The sequence below is a fragment of the Peromyscus leucopus genome, chromosome 8a, assembly GCF_004664715.2.
Source record: "Peromyscus leucopus breed LL Stock chromosome 8a, UCI_PerLeu_2.1, whole genome shotgun sequence".
NCBI classification, from domain to species: domain Eukaryota; kingdom Metazoa; phylum Chordata; class Mammalia; order Rodentia; family Cricetidae; genus Peromyscus; species Peromyscus leucopus.
In genome coordinates, this window is record NC_051085.1 from 5,182,738 (window position 1) to 5,208,205 (window position 25,468).

At 42.2% G+C, this 25,468-nt stretch overlaps 1 protein-coding gene across 1 annotated transcript; it reads left to right on the forward strand.

Moving 5' to 3' along the window:
• Qrsl1 (glutaminyl-tRNA amidotransferase subunit QRSL1) lies at positions 1 to 25,468 on the forward strand. Its single transcript, XM_028894910.2, is given in 12 exon segments — positions 1 to 137; positions 7,691 to 7,850; positions 8,543 to 8,641; positions 9,657 to 9,753; positions 13,924 to 14,091; positions 17,039 to 17,214; positions 17,295 to 17,407; positions 19,275 to 19,467; positions 20,222 to 20,339; positions 22,620 to 22,684; positions 22,687 to 22,824; positions 24,913 to 25,468. Coding segments are annotated over 12 exon segments (1,572 nt in total). The 5' UTR covers positions 1 to 113; the 3' UTR covers positions 25,134 to 25,468.

Here is a 25,468-nt window from a genome sequence, read left to right on the forward strand (position 1 = left end):
GTTAAAGAGGCCCGTGAGGATCCAAGATGTCTGCGCCCATGTAAGGCTAGTGACCGGCGGCGATTTCTTCCTCCGCTCCGGGCCCCTCTGGTACCGGGCTGAACCTGAGGACTATGCTGGGCCGGACTCTCCGAGAAGTGAGTGGATGTGGCCCGGAGGGGACCCGGGAGGGCGGAGACACTCGAGGACTCCGAGGTCAAGGTCGCCCCGGGTCACCCCGCACGGCTCGGCCCTCCTGGCTGCCTACATTGCTGAGTGGGAAGGGGGATTCGAACCTATCGCTCTTAGGCAATACACCCCATACCCATTCCCAGGAGTGAGGACGTCAGGAGAAATGTTTGCACCGATAAGCCGTGGGGTCATCCCTCCCGCGCGATTTGGGGAAGGGTTCTCAGACCGACCATTTCAACCCTGTCCCGGCTGTGCTCGCTTAGGGGCGGGGCGAATTTGTATCATGCAAAATCCGAACGAAATAATTGGTGGCTTTAAAAAAAAAACCCAACAGAACAAAAAAACTACATTCTTCAGAGACCCCCCAAATGACTAGGATTCCTACCACTGCCTTCTCTCCTGGACATCGTGTTTGAACCCCTGCTTAAGCTGCAGGTCGCAACCCCATATATAACAGAAATTTTGACAGTAGTTTAAAGGGGGGCGCGGGTAGGTGTCCGGGTTCCTGAGAGACCGTGGCCAAAGTTATTTTAAAATCAAAGGCGTTGTGAATCTAAGGTGTTCTGGCAGCGCTCACCGATGCTTCCTCTCTGCTTCACTGCAGCAAGGTTCAACACCATGTTTGCCTTCTCCAGTAATAATGCCTGAATCATCTCAACTCAGAATCGAGACCGTTGTGTGTAATGAATTGCAGAGGGGTTTGTTATGTGTCTTATGGATTGCAGTGGTTCTTTTCTTTTAACCATATGTGCAACTTTTCCAAACTTGTAGACGCGTAACTGTTTAATTGCAGGAAGTAAAAACTTTTAATATTTTCCTAAATCATTTGTCAGCTTGTCACATACCCTTAGTATGAAATTCGTGTATCTTTGGTTTATTGGTGTGAAGGTGCTTGATTCTAAAACTGGCTGTTTGAGTTATTGGTTTGAGTTTCACTTGAAAATCATTAAATGGATTTTGATCTGAGATTATTCAGCTATTTCTGATATAGCCCTAAACATGGCCCCACCGTTTTGTATAGGGTATTTATTTTATGTATCAGTTCTCAGCACTGATAATTTTCAAATCGAAATATTGGTAAACTGAAAAAAAAAAAAAAAAACAACATGGAAGCCTAGATCCTGAAATATCATTCAGCCAAGATTTAATTTTTTATTTAAAAATAAGCAAGTATATGCATTTTATGGTATGCAAATTTGTTTTAATCTTTAATAGTAAAATTATGTGTACCAAAGGATTTTTTTGTTTTGGTTTGTTTTGTTTTGGTTTTTCAAGGCAGGATTTCTCTGTGTAGCTTTGGAGCCTGTCCTGGAACTCACTCTGTAGACCAAGCTGGCCTCAAACTCACAGAGATCCACCTGGCTGTGCCTCCCGAGTGCTGGGATTAAAGGCATGTGCCACCACCGCCCTGCCCAAAGAATTTTTTAAATATCTCCTTGTTTTATGTATGTGGATATTTTGTCTGCATGTATATCTGCACACCACAAGTGGGCATCAGATCCCATGGGACTATAGTTCTAGACAGTTGAGAGCTGCCATGTGGGTACTGGGAATTAATTCAGGACTCCTAGAAGAGCAACCAGTGCTCTCAACTGCTGGGCCACCTTTCCAGCCCCCCAAAATTGTTTTAAAGTAAATTTATTTATGACTTATCCATAAATGATTTGTATACCTTTTTTAAAAAAAGATTTATTTATTTATTTATTAATGTATACAGTGTTTTGTCTGCCTGTATGTCTGCAGGCCAGAAGAGGGCATTAGATCTCACTACAGATGGTTGTGAGCCACCATGTGGTTGCTGGGAATTGAACTCAGGACCTCTGGAAGAGCAGTCAGTGCTCTTAACCTCCCAGCCATCTCTCCAGCCCCTTGTATACCTTCTTACTATACCGATATACCAAGGTTTTGCAAAATTTCTCTGACAGAAAAGGATTGTGTATGGAAAAGTCTTAAGAAACCCTGCCCTAGACTTTAGCTGTAGATAACTTCTGGAGGTCTCTTCTGGATGCCTCATAACACACTCTAAAGCAAAGTGCTGGTATACCAAGCCATCAAGAAACCCAAAGCACAGCTATTATCCATTGGCCCGTAGACTGTCTTTCACATCCTGTATTTGTTAAATCGCTAAACCCTCTATAATCTCTTCTGTCACTTACTCTGAATTCTTACTCTTAACCCTTTTTTTTTTTTCATTTATTTTACATTACGACCAGTTTCCCTTCCCTCCTCTCCTCCTTTTCCTTCTCCCTACCTCCCTTCTACCCTCCCCCCATCCACTCCTCCTCCTTCTCCATTCAGAAATGCAGGCCTCCCATGGGCATCAATAAAGCATGGCACATAAAGTTGAGGCAGGACCAAGCTCCTCTGCCTGCATCTAGGTTGGGCAAGGCAGCCCAGCATGGGGAACGGGTTCCCAAAAGCCAGATCAACAGGGACTGGTCCTGATCCCACTGCTAGGAGTCCCACAAATAGACCAAGCTACACAACTGTTACACACATGCAGAGGGCCTAGGTCAGTCCCATGCAGGCTCCCTAACTGCTGGTCTAGAGTCCGTGAGCTCCCAGTAGTTCAGGTCATCCTCTCTGTGGGTTTCCTGGTCATGATCTTGACCCTCTTTGCTTATATAATCCCTCTGGACTCCAGGAGCTCAGCCCAGTGCTTGACTGTGGATCTCTGCATCTGCTTCCATCAGTCACTGGATGAAGGTTCTATGATGACAATTAGGGTAGTCATCAGTCTGATTACAGGAGAAGGTCAGTTCAGGCACCTTCTCCACTATTGCTAGGAGTCTTAGCTGAGGTCATGCTTGTGGATTCCTGGGAGTTTCCCTGGCACCAGGTTTCTCCCTAATCCCCAAATGGTCCCTCCATCAAGATCTCTCTTTCAATATTCTCCCCATCTGTCTGGCTGGCCCCCATCCCAACCAACCAAATCCCTCATGTTCCCATACCTCCATCCCCCTCCCTTCTGCCCCCAGTTTACCCAGGAGATCTCTTCTATTTCCCCTTCCCAGGGAAATCCATGCATCTCTCTTTGGGCGTCCTTGTTACCTAGCTTCTCTGGGGTGCTCTTAACCCTGATTCATGTTTTAACATGGATCACCTGGCTTTGTCTGAGGCCAGACTCTCTCAATCTTTACAACAGTCTGCTTGCCCACTCAGAATCACCTGGGGCTTTAGTTAAGCCTTCTATTGGTTCCCACTCTAGTCTTAATTACATCTTTGTGATTAAAACTAGAGTATATGGCTTAGTAGGGTCTCTGGGTGGATTCTGGTAACAGTATTGAGTCCCTGTCCTGCCCTACCATTTCCCTTTTGTGTCCCCATTTGGGAGGCCTCTTCTTTCTCAACTGGCAGCATTTCAGGAATTATAAATTGTAATGAGACATTTAAATCCATAGGCTTTTAGTAATACTTTTCCCCAAAATACTATCCTACATTGTATGTGACATACCCTACCGTTAGTGAAAAGTCAAATTTGTTCTTTTTGTTGTTGAGGTAGGATCTTGTGCCCAGGCTAGCCTTGCTAAATTTGTTCTCAAAAAAGAGTGGGAATCCCCAAAACTTGTTTAAAATACAGCCTATTAAAAAATGTGGCCTGGCCAGGCGGTGGTGGCGCACACCTTTAATCCCAGCACTTGAGAGGCAGAGCTAGGCAGATCTCTGTGAGTTCGAGGCCAGCCTGATCTACAGAGTGAGATCCAGGACAGGCACCAAAACTACACAGAGAAACCCTGTCTCGAAAAACCAAAAAAAAAAAAGAAGTAAAGCCCGGTGCCGGGTCTTGCCTGACTGTTGACTATTGAACAGTCCTTGAAGGGAAGAGTGAGTATTGAAAAATAATAGATATGAAAAATAGAGATGTAGATGATGAAAAGAAAAAGACACAGAATAGCATCCAGAGGGCTCTGGGTCAATACCACAGTCACCCTGATTTTATTCCTCATGAGCTTTTTACACACCAGCAAGGTGAGAGGCAAAAGATCTCCCCCTCTCAAGGACACCAGGTTTCAAGGTACAAAGTACAGATAAATAGAAACACTTCCTTAATTCTCAAAACATCTATTAGCCACACCTTATGGCAAAGCATCCTGTAATTAGGCCTTGAAGTATAAGACACCTGGTAACCACTTCTTAGGCCAAAACATCCTATTATACAGCCTTGCTGGCAAAACAAACTTGGACTCTCTGACCTTGAGTCAAGATGGAGTAAAGCCACACTGTGGAGTCTCTGTGGGCTCCTACAGCCCAGGAGGGCTGGCAGCCACAGCTTCAACTCCAGGTGAATCTCAGAGAGTCTCAGTTCCAGGACAGCCAAGGCTGCACAGTGAAATCCTGTCTTAGGAAAAAGGTGTGGTGGGAGGTAGTTGCACAGGTGTATTTAGGTTTGACTCTTAGTTTACTCTATCCTGGCTTGATCCCAGTTTTCTTGGAGTTAGACTCCAGGCTACTGCAATTAATCCAGTAGTTTGTATGGATTGGCTTCTCAGGGTTCAAAACCAAAAAGATTTTCTTAGCCAGTGTTTTACTGCTGTGAAGAGACACCATGACCACAGCAATTTTTATAAAGGAAAGCCTTTAATTGAGGCTTGCTTTCAGTTTCAAAGGTTTAGTTCATTGTCATCACGGCAGGGAGCATGGAGGCAGACATAGTGCTAGAGAAGGAGCTGAGAGTTCTATATCCAGATTCACGGGCAGCAGGAAGAGTCACTGGGTTTGGCATGGACTTTTGAAGCCTCAAAGCCCGCCCCAGAGACACACTTCCTCCAACAAGACTGTACCTTTAAACTGCTGCCATTCCCTAAGCATTCAAATATTTAAGCCGATGGGGGCCCATTCTTATGCAAGCAACCACATTCCATTCCTGGGCCCCCATAGACTTATATCCATATCATAATGCAAAAATTCAGTCACTACAACTTCAAAAGTCTCCATAGTCTGTAACACCCTGCAAAATCAAAATCAAAGCAGATCATATACTTCCAACATACAATGGCACAAAATATACATTACCATTTGAAAAAGGAGGAAAGAGCACAGTGAGGAAATACTGGATCAAAGTAAGACCTGAAACCAGCTGGGCAAACTCCAAACTGCATCTCCTTGTCTGATGTCAAAACACTCTTCAGATCGCCAACTCCTTTCAGCTTTGTTGACTGCAACACACTTCTCTCTCTTGGGCTGGTTCCACTCCGTGTTAGCAGCTCTCCTTGGCAGGTATCCCACAACGCTGACATCTCCAACATCTTGAGGTTCCCAAGGCAATGCAGGCTTCACTTTCACAGCTTCACACAATGGACTCTCTGGACACACATTCAGGGACACACATGGCATATGCCTGGCCTCAGTGGATTTCCTTAGTTGACTCTACCACTTGGCTGAAACTTCCAAGTTCTGCTGCTTGTTGGGGCTAGAGCATGGCCCCCTCGTTCAATCACGTCTGCATCAGCTTTCTGTTGTTGATGGTTTCCTCCATGTCTTAAGCTTTCTCTAATTCCTTTTTACAAGTTGGAAGCTTAGTCTTGCTCAGTGGTCACCACTCCCTTTATTCCTTTAGCATCAGGATTTTCTTTAAACTTTTTAATCTCCTCAAGCATTGGATTTAGCTCCATTACGTTTCCTGGTGCTCCTTTTCTCCTCAAACTGTACATTTTTATTTTTTCCTTGCTTAACTTGTTCCTTTTCATTATAGATTTGCGTGGGAGTGGCCACTGATAACCACATGGCACAGTCAATACTAGAGTGTCTTGAAATCTCTGCCAGTGCTATTAATCCAAATTCAATTCAGCCTCGGGCTGATTTTTTGGGCAAGGTCAAAAAGCAGCCACATTCTTTGCCATTTCCACGGTTCTCAGCAGAATGTCATTGCTTTTATGATATGTTTAGCAGCCAAAAGCTGATCTTTTGCAGACCCTTCCCCTAAATGCAAACTCCTGTTGCTTTATACATTCCAGACATGAGAATACAGTCAACGTAGAGAACATACTCTACCATGAAAGTAAACATGGAAGTGGTAAGGAGAGTATATTATGAAGTCCCCTTGTCCTGTCCTGTTGTGTGCCTTTGGACAAATGGACAGCTTCTGGGCTTCCGTTTCTTCATTTGTCCAAGATGGTTAATAATGTCAAACTTCCTAATGAACTGATGAAACAAACCAACAGTGCCTGGCTCTTGGTAAATACTCGTTGAGAATTACTTTATTCCAGACCCCCTTGTCTCTGAACTCACATAACAGGTGGATGATGCAGCTGTTTTTTCATATTATCTCCAAAGACAGCCTGATATCATTGACTTCTTGTTACCTGTCCTTTTGTGATCAGCAAGTACCTAGTCTTTCTTTGGTTTTTCGAGACAGGGTTTCTCTGTGTAGCTTTGCGCCTTTCCTGGGACTCACTTGGTAGTCCAGGCTGGCCTCGAACTCACAGAGATCCACCTGCCTCTGCCTCCCGAGTGCTGGGATTAAAGGCGTGAGCCACCACCGCCAGGCAAGTACCTAGTCTTACTTCCTGAAGAACATGGCAAATAATACTCACTTCATCTCAGGTCTCACTGCCAAATAATAGGTACTGGTCACTTCTCATGCATTTTTTAAAGATCTAATTTTTTTGTGTTTTAATTGTGTCTGTGTTCTTTGTGTATGTGCACATGAGTTCAGGCACTTCGGAGGACAGAGGAGTTGGCTTCCCCAGACATGGAGTTATAGGCCTTGTGAGCCACCTGAGATGGGTGCTGGCAACCAAACTGGGGTCTTCTGCAAGAGCAGACTATGCTTTTAACTGCTGAGCTATCTCTGCAGCTCTACTTCTCATGCGTTTTAACCCTTCATCCACCAGCTTTTTTTTTTTTTTTTTTTATTTCATGTCCATTGGCATGAGGGTTTCAGATCTGCTGCAACTGGAGTTATAGAGAGTTGTTAGTTGCCATGTGGGTGCTGGGAATTGAACCCCAGGTCCTGTGGAAGAGCAGCCAGTGCTCTTAAAGGCTGAGCCATCTCTCCAGCCCCCACCAGCCTTCTTAATGCACAAAAAGACAGAAATTCTGAGAAGTTTATGTAAGATGTATGTGTGTATGTATATCATATGTCTGTGCACTTTTCTGAACACTAGTATGTCTTATCTGAAATGTCCAGTAAATATAAAGGTCTTTTTCAGTGCCGTAAAATGCTTCTCTTTGTTCACTGTGTACTCCTTGGGTTACCGTAAGCTGCTTCCTGAACCTACTATCCTCTCCCCATCTACATCCAGGCTGGGCTCAGCTGCCCCAGGCCTGCAAGGCTCACTTAACGACTGTTGTTTGCCCAAGCCTAACTAAGAAACAAAATTAGTCAACAAAGAGGAAGATTGCTCCCCACCATTCGCATCTGGTAGCTGATCAGTACCGCCCTTTGCTTACTGCACTGTCCAAGAAGAGGTTTTGAGCCCAAGCCTCACCTCTGCATTTTGCTTCCACACTGTACTGCTTACGGCTCCCTCAATACAAGAACCTGTACAGAGACAATTCTGAACTGTCTCTTCTGTAGGTCTCCGCAGCACTGAAGCAGGGCCAGGTTACACCAACAGAGCTCTGCAAGAAATGTCTCTCCCTCATCAGGAAAACCAAGTGTCTCAACGCTTACATTACTGTATCAGAAGAGGTGGCCTTAAAGCAAGCTGAGGAGTCCGAGAAAAGATACAAAGAAGGTAAATGTCAATTATGTTCAATTGTATATCATTGTTTTCTCTCAAGAGGAACAATTTAGTTGGGTGTAGCAGTGTCTTTCCGTAAGTAAAGCTTTAAACTTAAAACAATCCCTTGTTTAAAGAACTTGTCCTGAGTATTTGGTGTAAATATTATACAGTGCCTATCTATATTAATTTCTACTGTAAACTTGATTTCTAAAGTTTCATTCTGGAGTTGTCTGTCTCTGTCTCTCTGTCTGTCTCTCTCTCTCTCTGTCTCTCTCTCTCTCTCTCTCTCTCTCTCTCTCTCTCTCTCTCTGTGTATGTGTGTGTGTGTGCGCGCACGCGCGCGTTAGCATCTTGTTTTTAGCCCTCACAGCACTTGGGTTGCAGGCGGGCAGAAGAATAAATCACATGCTGGGTGGTCGTGGCGCACACCTTTAATCCCAGCACTTGGGAGGCAGAGGCAGGCAGATCTCTGAGTTCGAGGCCAGCCTGGTCTACAAAGAAAGTTCTAGGACAGCCATGGCTGTTACACAGAGAGACCCTGTCTCGATTCCCCCACTACCCCTCTGTCAAAAGAATAAGGCAGGTGGCCATGCCCGGCTTTTGATGTCGGTGCTGGGATCTGAATCCAGGGCCTCTAGTTGGACAAGCACTCTTCCCTACTGAGCCATCTTTGTACCACCACCCCTTGTGGCTTTTCAATGTAGGTCGGTCCCTTGGAGCTTTAGACGGAATTCCTGTTGCTGTAAAAGACAACTTCAGCACATCTGGCATTGAGACAACATGTGCATCAAATATGCTAAAAGGTAAAGTCTAATGATTACAACATTAGTACTTTTATAAAAGTAAGTGCTTTCAGCTTACAGATAAAATACTGAAGCTTCAAGATCTCCTGAGATTAATTACAGCCCTGTGGGAAGGACTTAGGATAGACTATTGCCTCTTCACTGCTTGCTCGTTACATCCAGAATTAATTTAGGCGTTGGCCAGCCCCATGAATGAATACTGCTTACGAAGTTTCGGAGCCTTTTCTGGAGGACTTGGTTCTGGCTGGCATCACTCCTATGGACGCTGAGAATTCATCCACTCCTACTCACCATCTCTCGGAACTGTGTAGTAATCCTTAGTTTTATTCTTTAATCTATCAGGATGGAAACAAGAAAGTTTACCAAAATATTTGGATCCTAACAGAAAAAAAAAATGAGAAAGAAAAGGTCCTCGAATGCTGCCCACTAAAAGTGAAATTCTATGAGTCCTCTTTCATTAGGTGGACTGGAGTGGAGTTTGGAACATAGGCTAGCGGGTTTGGGTTGGTTTGGTTTTTCCAGTCTGTGGTGGGGTGGTGTTGTTGGGACAGTCTCACCATGTAGCCCTGCTGGCCGAGTTTGCTGTGTTATCTGGACTGGCCCTGAAATCACAGAGACTCTCCTGCCTCTGCCTCCTGAGTGCATAGACCTGTTTCTAGCCAAAATTAATAAAAATTACTGCGTGCCATAACATTATCTAAGAAGCAGAAAAAAACTTTTGAGCATAATGATAAGGAATTATTATTAGAGTCAAATAAATTAGATCTATCTTACCATCCAACATTTTATAGTACTCTTTAAGTCAATGTTTTCTGATGATAAAAATAGTGAATGATGTACTGTAAAAAATGGGCAGTTGGCAGGAGAAAAATTAACTGGAAGAAAGTACAACTTGCTATTTAAATTAAGAGTAATTTACACTCCAATAGTAATTAATTAAAGTTTAAAATCATGCTTCCTACTCATTGTTTTCTCTCATGTAATATAATATATAGTAAAGATACTGTTTCTCCAGGTTATATACCGCCTTACAATGCTACAGTCGTTCAGAAGCTATTGGATCAGGGAGCTCTACTCATGGGGAAAACAAATTTAGATGAGTTTGCTATGGGGTAAGTAAAATGAAGATTCCCTCTCTTTTTGTTTAACATCTGTGCCTTTAATTTCACTGCACATAGGTACCTAAAGGTAGCAAGGTTGCTTGGGGATTCTTTTTTTAAATGTCTGCTTTTCTTATTTTTATTTATATGTAAGAGAAAGACTGCAGGGGACTGCAGGGCCAGAGGAGGCCAGAGGAGGTCACTGAATCCCTCGGAGCTGGAGTTGCAGGCAGTTGAGAGCCACCCCTATGGGTGCTGAGAACCGCTCCACAAGCTCTAAACTGCTGAGCCAAGTCTCCAGCTGCTTCATGAGGACTGTGACATGGGCATCTTAGTCTCTGTGAAAGCTTATCAGTTGTCTGACAAGTGTGTAGATACATCATTTGAGTTTAGAATGTATTTCCCTGGTGAACGATGCTGTTAAGTGCCTTCTCGAGTGCCTATTTTGCCATTTGTGTATCTTCAGTTGGTTTATTTATTTAGGTTGTAAGAGTTTTTCATATATTCTGGATCCAAGTACGTTTTCCAAGGTGGTTTGCAAATCTGTTTTCAGAGTCTTTGGTTTATCTTTCATTCTGTCTGTATTAGTTGCTTTTGTCTTTGCTGTAATACAGATAACTGACAAATCACCCTAAGGAAAGAAGGGCTTATTTTGGCCTACAGTTTGGGGGTACCTGGCAGGAAAGACATGGCAGCCGGAGCCTGAGGCTCAGAACACATGGCCTGTGCAGTCAGGAAGCAGAGCAATGACTGTCTTTGCTCAGCCAGCTTTCTCTTTGTGTAGTCAGGGCCCTGACCCGTGGGATGGTTCAGGAATATGCCGCCCATAGTTAGTGTGTGTCTTCCCACTCTGCTAGCCCGAGGCTGTGTCCTAGGTGATGCTACATCCTAATTTCAATCAAGTCCAGCTCATCAGTTTTCGCTTTCGTGATTCATGCTTCTATGTTGATCTCTACTGATGCTTCCAGTAGTCCTTATCCAGACCCAAAGGACAGGTTTTTATAGAGTGAGCTGTTATATTTAAATGTCACCATGTAGTGTAAGTTTTTTGTATATCATGTGAATATAATTCAGTTTTTTACATATGGACATTTTAGTCCCACCACTGTTTAGACAAGACAAGCTTGTCCTTGTTCTCTGCAAACACATACATATAAACTTGAGTCAGTATCTGTCTTGACGCTGATGGCAATAGTCTCTCACTTTGTTCTTTTTCAAGTCACTGCATGGGCACTGCAGTTCTGTTTTAAAGTCACTGCATGCACTGTGGCCCTGTTTTAAGTCACTGCATACACTGTGGCCCTGTTTTAAGTCACTGCATGTGCACTGCAGCCCTGTTTTAAGTCACTGCATGGGCACTGCAGCCTGTTTTAAAGTCACTGCATGGCACTCGCCAGTTTTAAGTCACTGCATGGTACTGCGCCTGTTTTAAAGTCACTGCATGGGCACTGCGGCCCAGTTTTAAAGTCACTGCATGGGTACTGCGGCCCTGTTTTAAAGTCACTGCATGTGCACTGCGGCCCTGTTTTAAAGTCACTGCACGTGCACTGTGGCCCTGTTTTAAAGTCACTGCATGGCACTGCGGCCCTGTTTTAAAGTCACTGCATGGGCACTGTTTGTTTTCCCCATAAGCTTTAGCAGCTTCCTTTGAACTGGCCTCTGTCTGTGTCTTCTAATTCACAAATGCTATGAGTATGTGCCAGTTGAGATTTTTGTTTATTTTTTCTCAGCAATGCTTTTGAGATTTTCCAATGTAAATCTTTTATAGAGCTTTTGTGATTTATATTTTTGACTAGTTTTTAATTTATTTGAACATGTACAAGTAGAGTTCAGAGGACAATTCAGGGAGTCTATCTTTTCCCCCAACATGTGGGTAACTAGCATCGAATTCAGGTCGTCAGACTTGGCAGCAATTGCCTTAGCCCAATGAGCCACATTCTAGTCCTGACTTATTTTATGCTATAGTTTTTCAGTTTCTAATTATTTATAGCAAATGCATAAAAACATAATTTTTTTTTCTTTCTATATTGGCCTCCTAGACCTGTTAAAGTTCATGTGTTAGTTCTAGTTGTTCTTTGTAGGTTCTTTGGACTATTTTGTGTAGATAGTGGAGACAGTTTTATTTTGTATTTCTTATTATTTATCTACATTTTGCCTTGGTGAGCCAGTTAAGACTGTCAATGAAGTGTTGAAGAAAAAGTGTAAGATGGGGAGGTGGACAGATGGCTCAGCAGGTAAGATGCTTACTGCTCTTTCAGAGGACCTGAGTTCGGTTCCCAGTAACCACACGAGTAACTCACAAAAACCTCTCACTTCAGCTTCAGGTGACCCGACACCCGCTTCTGGCCTCTGTGGTCATCTGCACTCATGCATAGACATAAACATATATGTAGCTGGAGAATTTTTTCTCCGGGTCCCGCCAAGCCCTGCAGTCCGACAGCCCACTTATAAAATAAACACACAGATGCTTATATTATTTAAACTGTTTGGCCTAATGGCTCAGGCTTCTAGCTATCTAGTTCTTACACCTTAAATTAATTCATTTCTATAAATCTATACCTTGCCACATGGCTCGTGGCTTACCGGCATCTTCACATGCTACTTGTCATGGTGGCGGCTGGCAGTGTCTCCCTCACCTTCCTGTTCTCTCCATTCTCCCCTCTGTTAGTCCTGCCTGTACTTCCTGCCTGGCTACTGGCCAATCAGTGTTTTATTTATAGACCAATCAGAGCAACACATTTGACATACAGACCATCCCACAGCACATATACAAATAATTAAAGTTGGGGGTGAGGGGCAGGTGTAAAGCAGATAACCTTGCCTTGTTCCTGATACTACGGAGGAAAATAGTCCATCATTCACCAAAAGCACTTTAGATTTTTCCACTTTATAATTCTTTTCACATTTATAATATTTGTTTGATCAGTGTCCCTGTTTTATAGAAACAGCCCTGGACTACCGTGTTTATTGTGATATCTCTTAGTGCTCTAGTGACCTCATCCATGGAAGTAAACTTGGACATGGATTTTTAGGATATTTTCTTTTCTCAGCTGATCAAAATTAACATGGCCAAAGAGGAAAAAGTAGACTTAGTATGTCTCCAGTGTGACTCTTTGAGGACACTCAGTTACGTATGAGTCAGCTGGAAAATCATTACCTACGTCTAAGCATACATAAGCATCACCTACGTCATAGCAAGAAATATGTAGCAAGCCTAAATCAAGAAGCATTCTATTGATGTTTTTCATTAAAACAAAAAGATGCTGTGAAAATGTTCCACAGTAGGAAGTTAAAGAATGTAAAGGCTAAAATGATAAAATTTAGAAAACCTGTTAAAAAAGTATTTGTGATTTGTGGTCTTGACTTAAGCAAAAATCTTTTTTGCTAGGACACAAAATAATTCAAAATAAAAACTGGTAGGTTGGGATTGAGTAAACTAAGAACTTTTGAAATATGCTACTTCAAAGTGATAAATCCGAGAAAAACTGTTATGTAAAATATATAGTACTTTAGTTGATATGTTGGCCCATGCCTGAGGCAGAGGCAGGCTATCTCTTAAGTTCGAGGTCAACCTGGGAGCTGCCTGTCTACCCACCCTACCCAAAATGCTGAGATGACAGGCATGTGGCTGTCTTTCTCATGTGTTAGGAATTCAAATTAAGGGTCTCGGGCTTGCATTACAAGTGTTCTTACACGCTGAGCTACTCCTCATCCCTCAGTTGGGGTTTTGTTTGGGTTTTGAGACAGGTTTTACTCCAGCCCAGGCCTGCCTGGGATTCATAGACATCATCCTGTCTCAGCCAACTAAATGCCGAGATGGAAGGCGTGAGCCACCACACCTAATGCTTTTCAAACTTGAACCTTCTGGATAAGGGGGGATTCCTTTAAAAGATTTCCTAGTTGTCTGAATGCGTGTGAATCTTCAACAGAAAGAGCATAACTTCCAGGGGAAATCGTCTTTAATTGGTTTGGATAATCAACGGGGATAAGTCTTCCCTTAGCGAGTAATTTTCATTTCCACCACCAACTCTGCCACCCTCCTTAGCTGCCTGTTGAGAGCTGCATGTCAGTAGTCTCAGCCCTTTTCAGCTCAAGCTACAGTGGGTTAAGAAAGTTCCCTGAGTTTCCCTGGGGATAGAAGATGAAGTTTTTCTGAGGTACTGCTTTGCTTCTTCCTCTCAGATCTGGAAGCACAGACGGCGTGTTTGGACCAGTTCGAAACCCCTGGAGTTATTCGAGGCAATACAGAGAAAGGCGGCAGCGTGACGCGCAGGAGGATTCCCATTGGCTGATAGCTGGAGGGAGCTCAGGGGGCAGCGCGGCCGCCGTGGCAGCCTTCACGTGCTTTGCGTAAGATGCTCCTGTCTGTGCTTTAAACCCCCCCAAGTGTAACTGTCAAACTACATGAAAACCCAGCAGCACGGAATTCAGACCCTGGTATTCGTATTTCTTTCTGGTGAGCTGTTTGTGTTCAAAGTATACTCAGCTTTAGCCCTCTAAGTGAACTTTGGACATTAAAACTTAATTTAAAATAACGTTTTATCTTTTCTTCTGTCGTCTCTGGTTCTTTAAAAACATGGCTTTATGGATCTCACCAAATAAAACATTGAACATGAGTAGACTTCATGAATATCATTTTTTTAATAATTTATTCTGGCGTCAGTTCACTATGCAAATGACAGTGTTTTAGTTCATTGCTGCAGAGCTGCGGGTGGTGATTTATCCTCCAGAAAATCTCTAAAAAGAAAAAAATTCCCTTAATATATATACACAGGATATTTACAGTGGTGTTTCCGTGACTCTGCGGCTGAAGGTGCCTGCCGATAAGCAGAGCGTTTCAGCCTCCTTAGGAGCTGATTGCCTGTCATATGTCAGTAAGAACCGTCAGCCATGTTTGAAGTGCCACTGTTAAAAACATCTTTCTTTTTCTAGGGAGAGCTGGTATCTGAAGTGTGGTCTCAGTTACAGCCAGGTTGACTTCAGTCTTTGTGTAGCAGACAATGGCCTCAAACCCCTGATCCTCTTGCCCAGCTCCCAAGGGCTGAGGTCATGTGCCACCACTCCTGGCCCTCCAAACATCGTTAACCACCTAAAGAATAGGAAATACTGATTTATTTTATCAGTCTCAATTTAAGTTGAATGTGTTTCCTCAGTAATCTAATAGGTATATATTTCCCCTCTCTTTAATTATCCACTAAAACTACATTCTTTCACAGGCATTGCAACCAATAATTTATTTACATATTTTAGAACTATGGAGCAGTAGTTTCCTCAGACTTTTTTTCATATTGCTGAAATCTTGTTAAGAAGAAAAGCCATTTCATTTATCTCTGGAATGTTATAGCATTGCATTAATATTAATGAGAGTTCTGACATGTTAGAATGCAGGATCAGGTGCATTTTTTTCCTACCCTCATCATCCCACTTAGTGTTATCTTTCTGAATCGACTTTGAGAAGATGGCATTTTGACACATAATTCCTATGGAAATGTAGGTTTTACTTTTACACAGCCGTCAGTGAATGCTAATAAGAGACAGTATCTTTTTAAAATTATGAAAGCAACAGACTGATTTTGTAGTTAAATGGACTTGGTGAGAAAGGAAATATAATTTGCATTTTCTGTAGAGCGCAAGTGGCATGTTATTGTTAGGAACATTATTCAGTCCAAAGCATTGCTTTCAATATAATCAGTAGATTATATATGTATATATAGTCAGTAGAAATACCAACCAAAAGTAACTTCAGGTTGAATGTCTCCAAACTGTCAGTAGTCTGCTTTTGTCTCCCTGACATTGATTTATTTGTTTTATTATAGTTTTTAAATTAAGAAGATTCTCGGAGTATTATTGAGCCACATAGAAAGAATGAGACAGGGCACTGTGGGGTGATGTAGAAAGTTACTTAAGGTACCCTAAGTGGAAACAAGTTCTGAATACTGTATATAACTCCTGTTTAGAGTAGTCACTACTTCGACATGGATGTTGGTCGTACATAGGGTATCTGGATGAAAGGGTGTAACAGGGCTGTTGTGGGTGCTACATGAGAAAATTTTTACTTCTATATCATATACTTTAAATTTTGCAGTAGGCATGTACTATCCAACAGCATTGTTTTTAAATAATTGTTTAACATTTCAGTTGTGGTAAAATATGTATGTGTAATTTTGCAATTAATCTGCAAAACTTGTTTTCATTTTGGAAAACTGAAACCAGTGCCGGTTAACTGCCCCCACCCCAGTCTCTGGCAGCCTCCTCCCTGCTCTCTCTGGATCTGCGTGCGCTGGGTACTTCCTGCATATGCTTTTTGCATTGTCCTCTTGTGACTGGCGTGCTTCACTTGGTTTCTTCTTCTACATGATATATTGTCTGAACCATGTTACTTTTTTTTTTTTTTTTTTAGTAAGAACAGCATATATTCTCTAGGTGACTGGGCTGAGAAATGAGCTTTCACTTTGTTGAGTAATGAAAAGTTTTTCAAAATGAATATTTAAGAAGTTTTTTTTAAATCAGATTAACCAAAATTTTAAAAACTACTACTCAGTGATGATACTGAAATATTAAAACACAGTTCACTAGAAGTAAATATATGAATTGGCCTAATCTGCAACAAGTAATGTGATTACATAGGTTAAGAATTTATAACAACAAACAGACTCTCTTGTTCACTAACCCTGCTTCTTAGAAGCCAGCAGCCTAAAAGCAATCAACATGAGCAGAGATTTATGTGTAAGGTGTTTAACAACAAAGGTTTGCTACAAGTTCTCGTTCCAGATGAAAACAACATTGTGCAAATTACAGTATGTCTTTAGCCATTACTCTAAATGGAAGAGCAAAGCTTGGGATCTGGGTTTCTGCAGAGAGTGTTTAGTTTATGAAAGCATACTGCCTGTTGTTACATGACATATTTTATTTACACATATTCTCAATTTTTACATTTTTAATGGCAGCAGGGGGTCACTATAAACAAACCAAAAAAGGATGGAAACTTAAAATTATGGAATGTTCTCCAAAAAAGAAAAACACATTTTTAAAAAGAGTTGAAAGGCCAGGCATAGTGGTACATGCCCATAATTCCAGCACTCAGGAGGCAGAGGCAAGAGGGAGGGTTGATTCTGTCAAAATGTTAACAGTGTTTGTTGCTGGGTCTTTGTGCTTTTCTATACCATATGAATCCTTTGAGATGAGTATGGATTACTCCATATAATTAAGGGAAAGTACACTTTAAAATAGTAGATCCTGAATGCAATTAAAGAGTGTCATCCTCTAAAAAGAATTCTCCTTCACCCTTCAATCCCAGGGCTCTAGGGTCGGATACTGGAGGCTCCACCAGAAACCCTGCTGCCCACTGTGGGCTTGTTGGTTTCAAACCAAGTTATGGCTTAGTTTCCCGTCATGGCCTTATTCCCCTGGTGAATTCGATGGATGTGCCAGGAATCTTCACCAGATGTGTGGATGATACAGCGACTGTGTTAGGTATCTCTGTGGTTACGTATTATTTGAAAGTCTCACTGTAAAACAATATGTCTGTCACACATAAGGATTCCTTCTTGCAGGTGTACTGGCTGGACATGACCCCAAAGATTCCACCACAATACAAGACCCTATTAAACCATCCATGATTCCCAGTGTGATGGATGTGAGCAGACTGTGTATAGGAATTCCAAAGGTAACTTCTTTTCATTACTTTTCAGAAAAGCTGGCTGGTCAAATGCAGAGCACAGACTTGGGAGGCGGACTGGCTGTTTTTGAATGCCTCTACCACCTCTTCGATTGGCCATGTGTACTTAAGCATGTAACTTCTCTTCCTAAGCCCAGTTTCTCCCTTTATGAAACAAGGGTGATAGAAATACACACCCTGAGAGTTGTGGGGATCCACTTTGATTATCCTATAAAACAAGGGACTGTAAACTTCCCTTGGAAAGAAAGTGATTCTGTTTGGGGCTTTGTAGATCATAGATCTGGGCTTTATATCTCAGCTATCATAGTGAAAAGGCAGCCATAAGCAATATGTAAATGAAGAAATATGTCTGTGTACCAATAAAACTTTATTTTTAAAAGTGAATGACTATCACATCTTACCTGTGGTTACAGTTTGCTGATCCCTGTTGTAAAAGACATAGGCATACCTTCTCTAGTAAGCCCCCATTAAGTGTTATTGCGTTTATTTTTATTATTGCCATTTAGACTATACCTATTAACAGTAGCAATTAATAATCTATACATGTAAGTAATAAATTACTGACACTTTAAAATTAAAAAAATCAGGTGTGTGTATGTATGTGTGTCTATGTATGTGTGTTTTTTGGGTTTTTATTTAAATTTTAATTTATTCTTAGAAATAGCTATGGATGTGTATGGATATTTTACCTACATGTATACATGGTACTGTGTGTGGGCCTGGTGCCTGGGAGGCCATAGATGCCCTGGAGGTGAAGTTACAGGTGGCTGTGAGCTGTCTGATGGAGGTGCTGGGAGTTGAACTCATGTCCTTTGGGAGAACATCCAGCGCTCTCAACTGCTGAGCCATCTTTCTAGCTCTCTTATATTTTAAGTTATATGTAGGTGTGTGTGTCTTCATGTGGCTATATATACATAAGTACAAGTACCCACAAGGCCAGAGACATCAGCTCTCTGGAGTTGGAGGTGCTGGTGAGCCACTAAGGTAGGTGCTGGCGACCAAGTTCAAGTGTAATAAATAAGAGCTCTAAACTGCTGAGTCCTGCCTGACTTCCAGTTCAGTACCCTCCTGCCTTTCTCTCAAATGCTGAAATCCAGGTATGAACCACCTTAGCCAATTATATACCTGACAATATATTAATATTTAATTTTAAGAATCTTTTAGGAAAACAAATAATGCAGAATAATGAGGCTTCTTAATTTTGGCACCATTGGTATTTTATTCTAGAAGGTTCTGTGGTGAAAAGCCATCTTTTGCATCCCTGGCTTCCACCCCTATCCTGTAGCATCCCTCACAACTACAACTCCACAGTCAAAGTATCCACAGACATTATCAGGTGATGCCCTTACTACAGAGAATTGCTACTTTAAAAGACTTTCATCAAGATAACTCTCTGTACTTTCTTTAAAAGACAAGATAGACCGAAGCTTTAGAAGTGAACCTAGTTGAGTCCTAGATCCTATGTTGGCGTGATGTCTAGTGTTAGGAATGCTACTTTACTTCCCTATTCTCAATACTTTTCATCCATAGAATGAGGGATGATGGCACCTGTGTAATGGAGGCGTGAAAGCATAAACTGAGAGAACCTCTGAAAACTATCGGCGGAGTATTTGAGACATAGTGAACACTTAACAGACAGGAGTCCCCAGTCAGATCACCAGGCTTTATACTGTGTCCAGATAATACTGTCCAGTACTGTGCTCACATGCCATCAGCATTTCTAGTCTAGTTTTTCTAGGTACCTACCTGCTGTATTATCAGGGGTTTAGCGTAGTGTATTGCCAAAGATTTTAGTATAGAGATGTTTATGAGTCTATACAGATTTTCTTGTGTTTTGTTTTGTTTTCCCTCTAAGGAATATCTGGTACCAGAATTGTCAAATGAAATACGGTCTCTCTGGTCCCAAGCTGCTGACCTCTTTGAATCTGGGGGTGCCAAAGTGATTGAAGTCTCCCTGCCACATACCTGCTACTCAATTGTCTGCTACCATGTGCTATGTACATCAGAAGTGGCATCGAATATGGCAAGATTTGATGGACTACAATATGGTAAGATGGCTGCTTTGGGGTTGTTTAAGATACCACAGACATTTGAATGGTTCACATACTGGTTATTATTTGGGAAGGTAAATTAGTAAATCATTTTTTGCCTCTATTATTTTAGTATTGAACTTACGGTATTCATCATAACTCTTTCTTATGTTTGGTTCTCTGGACTGAAGGGATTGTCTTTGTGTGTCCAGCCCATCTGATATAGTGTCTGACAAGGTGGAGCTCAATCAGAGTTTGTATGGATGGATGGCTGAATGGATGGTTGGGTGAATGGGTGGGCAGTTGAATGGGTGGAGGATGGATGGATGGATGGATGGATGGATGGATGGATGGGATACATGGGTGGATGGACGATGGATGGATGGATAGGATACATGGGTGGATGGATGATGGATGGATAGGATACATGGGCCGTGAATGATGGATGCATGATGAATGGATGATGGATGGATAGGATACATGGGTGGATGGATGATGGATGGATGCATGGAAGAATGATGGGTGGATGCATGGATGGATAGACAACACATGGTTGGACACATGCGTGGGTGGGTGGATGGATGGATGACAAAGTTCTTTCATGCTTCTTTTCTCTCCATGGTTAGTTCTCATAACTAACTGGTCAGTCAGTCACAAAGCAAATAAAAAGGATTTGGACAGGAAAGTTCTCTAAGATCCACATTGTTCATAATACTATTTCACAGCCAAACCTTTAATTCTTTTTCAAGTAATATTTACCTCTTGTTCTCAGGCCACAGGTCTGGCATTGATGTGTCTACTGAAGCTATGTATGCTGCAACCAGACAAGAAGGGTTCAATGATGTGGTGAGAGGAAGAATTCTCTCAGGAAACTTTTTCTTATTAAAAGAGTAAGATAATTGCTTTAAGAATTTTTACTACTCTTGAAACCTTAAAATTTTTATATACTTGCTTAGTTAGCAGGGTCCTTGCCTAGATGTCTAAGGCTCCAAGTTTGATATCCAACATGAATATTGTGGTAGTGCATACCTGTAATCCCATTACTGGGGTAGTAGGAGGCAGGAGGTTCAGAAGTTCAAGGTCATCATTGGTTGCATAATGAGTTCAAGGCCAGCCTGGGACATAAGATCCTATTTAAAAAAAAAAAAAAAAAAAAAAGACTTAGTGGTAAAGAGCTCTTGCTGCATAATCATGAGGACCAGAGTTCTGACCCCAGCTCCTACATAACAAACTGGGCATCCTGTGCATGCCTATAACCGTAGATCCAACAGGGGTGGAGACAGGAGGATCACTGGGATTTGCAGGGAAAGACCATGCCTCAAAGGAATAGGTGGAGAGCAACAGAGGAGGGCACCCACCTCTGCATCTCTATGGAGCCCAGTGGTCAAATGGTGCAGGAAGAGTGCATGATGTTTCCATGGCACGCTCCTGGGATTAACAACAACAAAAATCACTTTTCTCTCTTCTTGTATTTGGATCTCAAAGGGACTGGAGTTGTCATGTCCAGTTCCACACTTGAGGAGCCTATGGTTTAAAAGAGTCCAGGAGCAGCTGAAGAGTTTTCTTCTTCTCTCTCCTTGTGTCACTGATTTATGGTTCTGTCTGTATCTGGCTTTCCCCCTAATCTTTTAATAGTATTTGAGCATCCTTCATTTAATTTTTTCTCTGCCCTCTTAGACTAAACTATTCATAAAATACAAAACCGTAACACTGTGTGTTTTCCTTGTTTCTCTTGTTGGAACCTGCTTCTCAGGACTGTTTCCTACTATCTAATTCAGGCAAATGTGAGACTAGTTAGTTGTCATTACACTGTAGATAGTCTGAGACATAGTTCAGGCAGATGTGAGACTAGTTATCATTACACTGTAGATAGTCTGAGACATAGTTCAGGCAGATGTGAGACTAGTTATCATTACACTGTAGATAGACTGAGACATAGTTCAGGCAGATGTGAGACTAGTCATCATTATACTGTAGATAGACTGAGACATAGTTCAGGCAGATGTGAGACTAGTTATCATTATACTGTAGATAGACTGAGACATAGTTCAGGCAGATGTGAGACTAGTTATCATTATATAGATAGATGAGACATAGTAGATGTACATTATACTGTAGATAGACTGAGACATAGTTCAGGCAGATGTGAGACTATGTCATTATTAGTACACTGTACGATGTAGACTAGATAAGATAGACTGAGACATAGTTCAGGCAGATGTGAGACTAGTTATCATTACACTGTAGATAGACTGAGACATAGTTCAGGCAGATGTGAGACTAATTATCATTACTCTCTACATAGACTGAGATATGATAGAAAATAGAAAAAAAAAAAAAAAAAATAATAGAAAATTGCATAAGCCTTTGAGACCCAAGTTTTTAACTTTTTGTACCTAGAAAGTAAGTTAATCACACTGTATCTCACCCTAAAATAAATGCTCTGGTTTAGCAATTTCCCAACTGGGCAATATTATTTTATGGTTATTTGATAGAATTGCATATAGTAGTGAATTCTAATGAATAAATTTCAATGATAAAGTTTTAGAATAACAGTACAGTTGAACAAAATTCATTATTATAAGTTATTAAGATTCAGCTGGGCAGTGGTGGTGGCACTTGCCTTTAATCCCAGCAATTGGGATGCAGAGGCAGGCACATCTCTGAATTTAAGGCCAGCTTGGTCTATAGAGCAAGTTCCAGGACTGCCAGGGCTACACAGAGATATCTTGTCTCCAAAAAACAAAAAAGAATCTTAGTGGTGTACTGCGGGTGTGGTGACCAGGTCTTTATTTCAGCACTAGCTGGGGTCTCCATAGTGAGTTCTAGGCCAGCCATGCTACATAGTGAGACCACCTCATAAAATAGAATAGCAATTGGCTAGCCAGATGACTCAGTAAGTAAAGGCACTTTAGGCTGATTGACACTTGAGTTTAATTCTGAGATCCACATGTGGAAGGAGAGGTGACTGGCTGCTTGTCCTCAGACCTCTACTCACTCCCTCCCCCACAGAGTAAATAAATTAATAATAATAATAATAGTCTTGCAGTCCCTGATGGTAAAGCTGAGCATCCAGTGGTTCTTTTAATAAGTCTAATATAAGAGAACTGCCTTTAAAAACAAAACAGAAACAGAAAAAGCCTTCAAGATATCTTTGTATTTTCCCACAGAAATTATGAGAATTATTTCATCAAAGCACAGAAAGTGAGGCGTCTCATTGTGAGGGATTTCGTGAATGTTTTGACTCTGGCGTGGATGTCCTGCTGACTCCCACCACCCTGCGCGAGGCAGTGCCGTACTTGGAGTTCATCAAAGAAGACAACAGGACACGAAGTGCCCAGGATGATATTTTCACACAAGCTGTAAATATGGCAGGTGAAGATTCCTTAAGAATGTTGGGGTTTTCTTCAAAGTTTAGACAGCCCCCCTGGTCTTTAATTCAGCTTCTAGCAGAATTGTTTCCTAAACACAGTACCCTGCCCTTCTAGAACACCGAGGGGAGTGTGTGTGTGGCCTGTGCGTGCGTTCTGTATACGAACATTTTCTTAGCCAATATGCAGTATTTTTATTTTCAAAATATTGAAACATATATAAAGCTTTAAAGGTAGTGTACTGTGTTCTGTATGCCCTTACCTAAGTCTGTCCTTGTTAGTATCTTGCTTCAGCTCTCATCTGTCTGTCTTTCTACCCATCCCACCTCCCACACACTGTACTGAGCTGTCTCATTTGAAAAAAACCTAGACGTGACATTTCACAGCTGAGTAATTTAGCACAAATCCTCCCTAAACACATTGGCACATCGGAGAAAACTAATAGAAGTCCAATAATAATCTAAATATAATCCATATTTAAATTTTCTCAGCAATGCTAAAAATGTCTTTTGATGTTGTTTTGCCCTTATATCTACTTTTTGTTTGTTTATTTTGTTTTGTTTTGTTTTGTTTCTTCCCCTTTGGTTTTTCAAGACAGGATTTTTCTGTGAAATAGTCCTGGCTGGAACTCACTTTGTAGACCAGGCTGTCCTTGAACTCACTGAGCTCTGCCTGCCTCTGCCTCTGCCTCTGGAGTGGTGGGATTAAAGGTGTACGCCACTACCTCCCAGCTCTACTTTTGTTCATAGTTTTTAAAGGTTTACAGTAATCAGCAGGTTGTATCTGTTATTGTTTGTGGAACTACACCAGGCTGTAGTTCAGGCACCAGATGCTGAGCTTACCGCTCTTCTGTTTTTTTCTTTTTACTCTTTTGTTCCTGAAGGAGCAAGACTTCCCTTTTATTATTCCTTTCATGTTTAAACACATTCCTTTACTTTTCTTTTAGGGTAGGTCAGTTGGCTGCAAATTCTCTAAACTTTCCTCATGTAAATGTCTAGGTTTTCCTTTACAGGTGTTCTTGCTGGATATGGGGTTCTGGGTCGAGTGTTCTTTATCTGAGGACACTTGAACAAAGGCAGTGCTCACCTCAGATCCCAGGGCTTAGGAGGCATGGGGGGTTCACAGCAGCGGAAGGGGAAAGGGATGAGTAAGCGAAGCGCCAGGAGGGCTGTGATGAGCCCACTTTTGGTGTTAAGCTAAAGTTCTTACTAGAAAAGGAAGCCTGCTGAGCCACTTTCCCAGTCCTCACTCTCTGAAGCCCCCACCTCTTAAGTGTTTCCTCCTAAGGGAGAGCTGAAGGAAGAGTTGAGGCTGCTCAGGCCCATTCACCAGACTGCTTCCTTATAATCGGGTTAAAGGAACGTTTTTAGCAGAAAACCGCATTCTTCTTACTCAGGAAGCAGTTATAGTCATGGTCCCACTCTGGGAAACTGCGTTGTTTGCTTGGGAAGGTCGCTTGTGGGGCTGGGGAGAAGGCCCATGGGTAAAGCCCTTGCTGCGTCCCAGCACCACTGGGTCACCCAGCACCACACGAAGCCAGATGCAGTAGTGTGCATCTGCAGCTGCAGTGATCCCGTAGCACGATGGGAGGAGGAGACAGGAGACACCCTGAAGTTAGCAGGCCAGGCAGCCTGCATGCACAGTCGTGAGCAAGAGTCTCAGATGCGGATGTATCCACGTGTGCACACACAAACACAAGAAAACAAAAAGCTAGCTGGCCAGACCATTGCTAAGCAATTCATGTGTCTTATCCCGGTTTTACTGCTGGGATGAAACACCATGACCAAAACAATTTGGGAGGAGAGTGACTTCCTCTTCCACATCACGGTTCATCATCGAAGGAAGTCAGAACAGGAACTCAAGCAGGATAGGAACCTGGAGGCAGGAGTTGATGGAGAGGTGAAACTCACTCTGTAGACCAGGCTAGCCTCAAACTCACAGAGATCCACCTGTCTCTGCCTCCCAAGTGCTGGGATTAAGGGCATGGGCCACCACATCTGGCTGTCATAGTTTGTTTTAAGCCTTATTCTGTCTTTATCTACGAGCACAGGGAAGGAGGATTCATCAGTGATGGCTTCTTTCTCTTCCTCAGGCTTGCCAGCAGTGAGTGTCCCTGTGGCCCTCTCAAACCAAGGGTTACCAATAGGACTGCAGTTAATTGGACGTGCGTTTTGTGACCAGCAACTTCTGGCAGTTGCCAAATGGTTGGAAAAACAAGTACAGTTTCCTGTTATTCAGCTGCAAGACCTCCTGGATGATGGCTCGTTGGTTCTTGAAAATGGAAAGTTAGCTTCTGTTTCTCTAACCCAGTAGTGATCAATGAATCAAGCAGTTGGCTGGGAGTGGGAAGCAGGGATCCAGCGCCAGGCCTCAGGCTCGCCAGGCAAGCCTTCTGCCGCCGGACGGACTCTCCACCGCTGTGATGTGCAGTTAAATGACTCTTAAGAGGCGCTGCTCTCCAGAGCGCCCAGGGATCTTTCTCAGCCATGTGACTGGGTTCACTTTCAACTCTGTCTGTCCTGGGAATCACTTCTTCAAATCTCTATGATGTTGTTAATTGTAATATTTGTACATTCATTAAATAACTAACTGTTCAATTCAAATACTGAATTTTACTATAACACAAAAATACAAGCTCCTAAAAACAA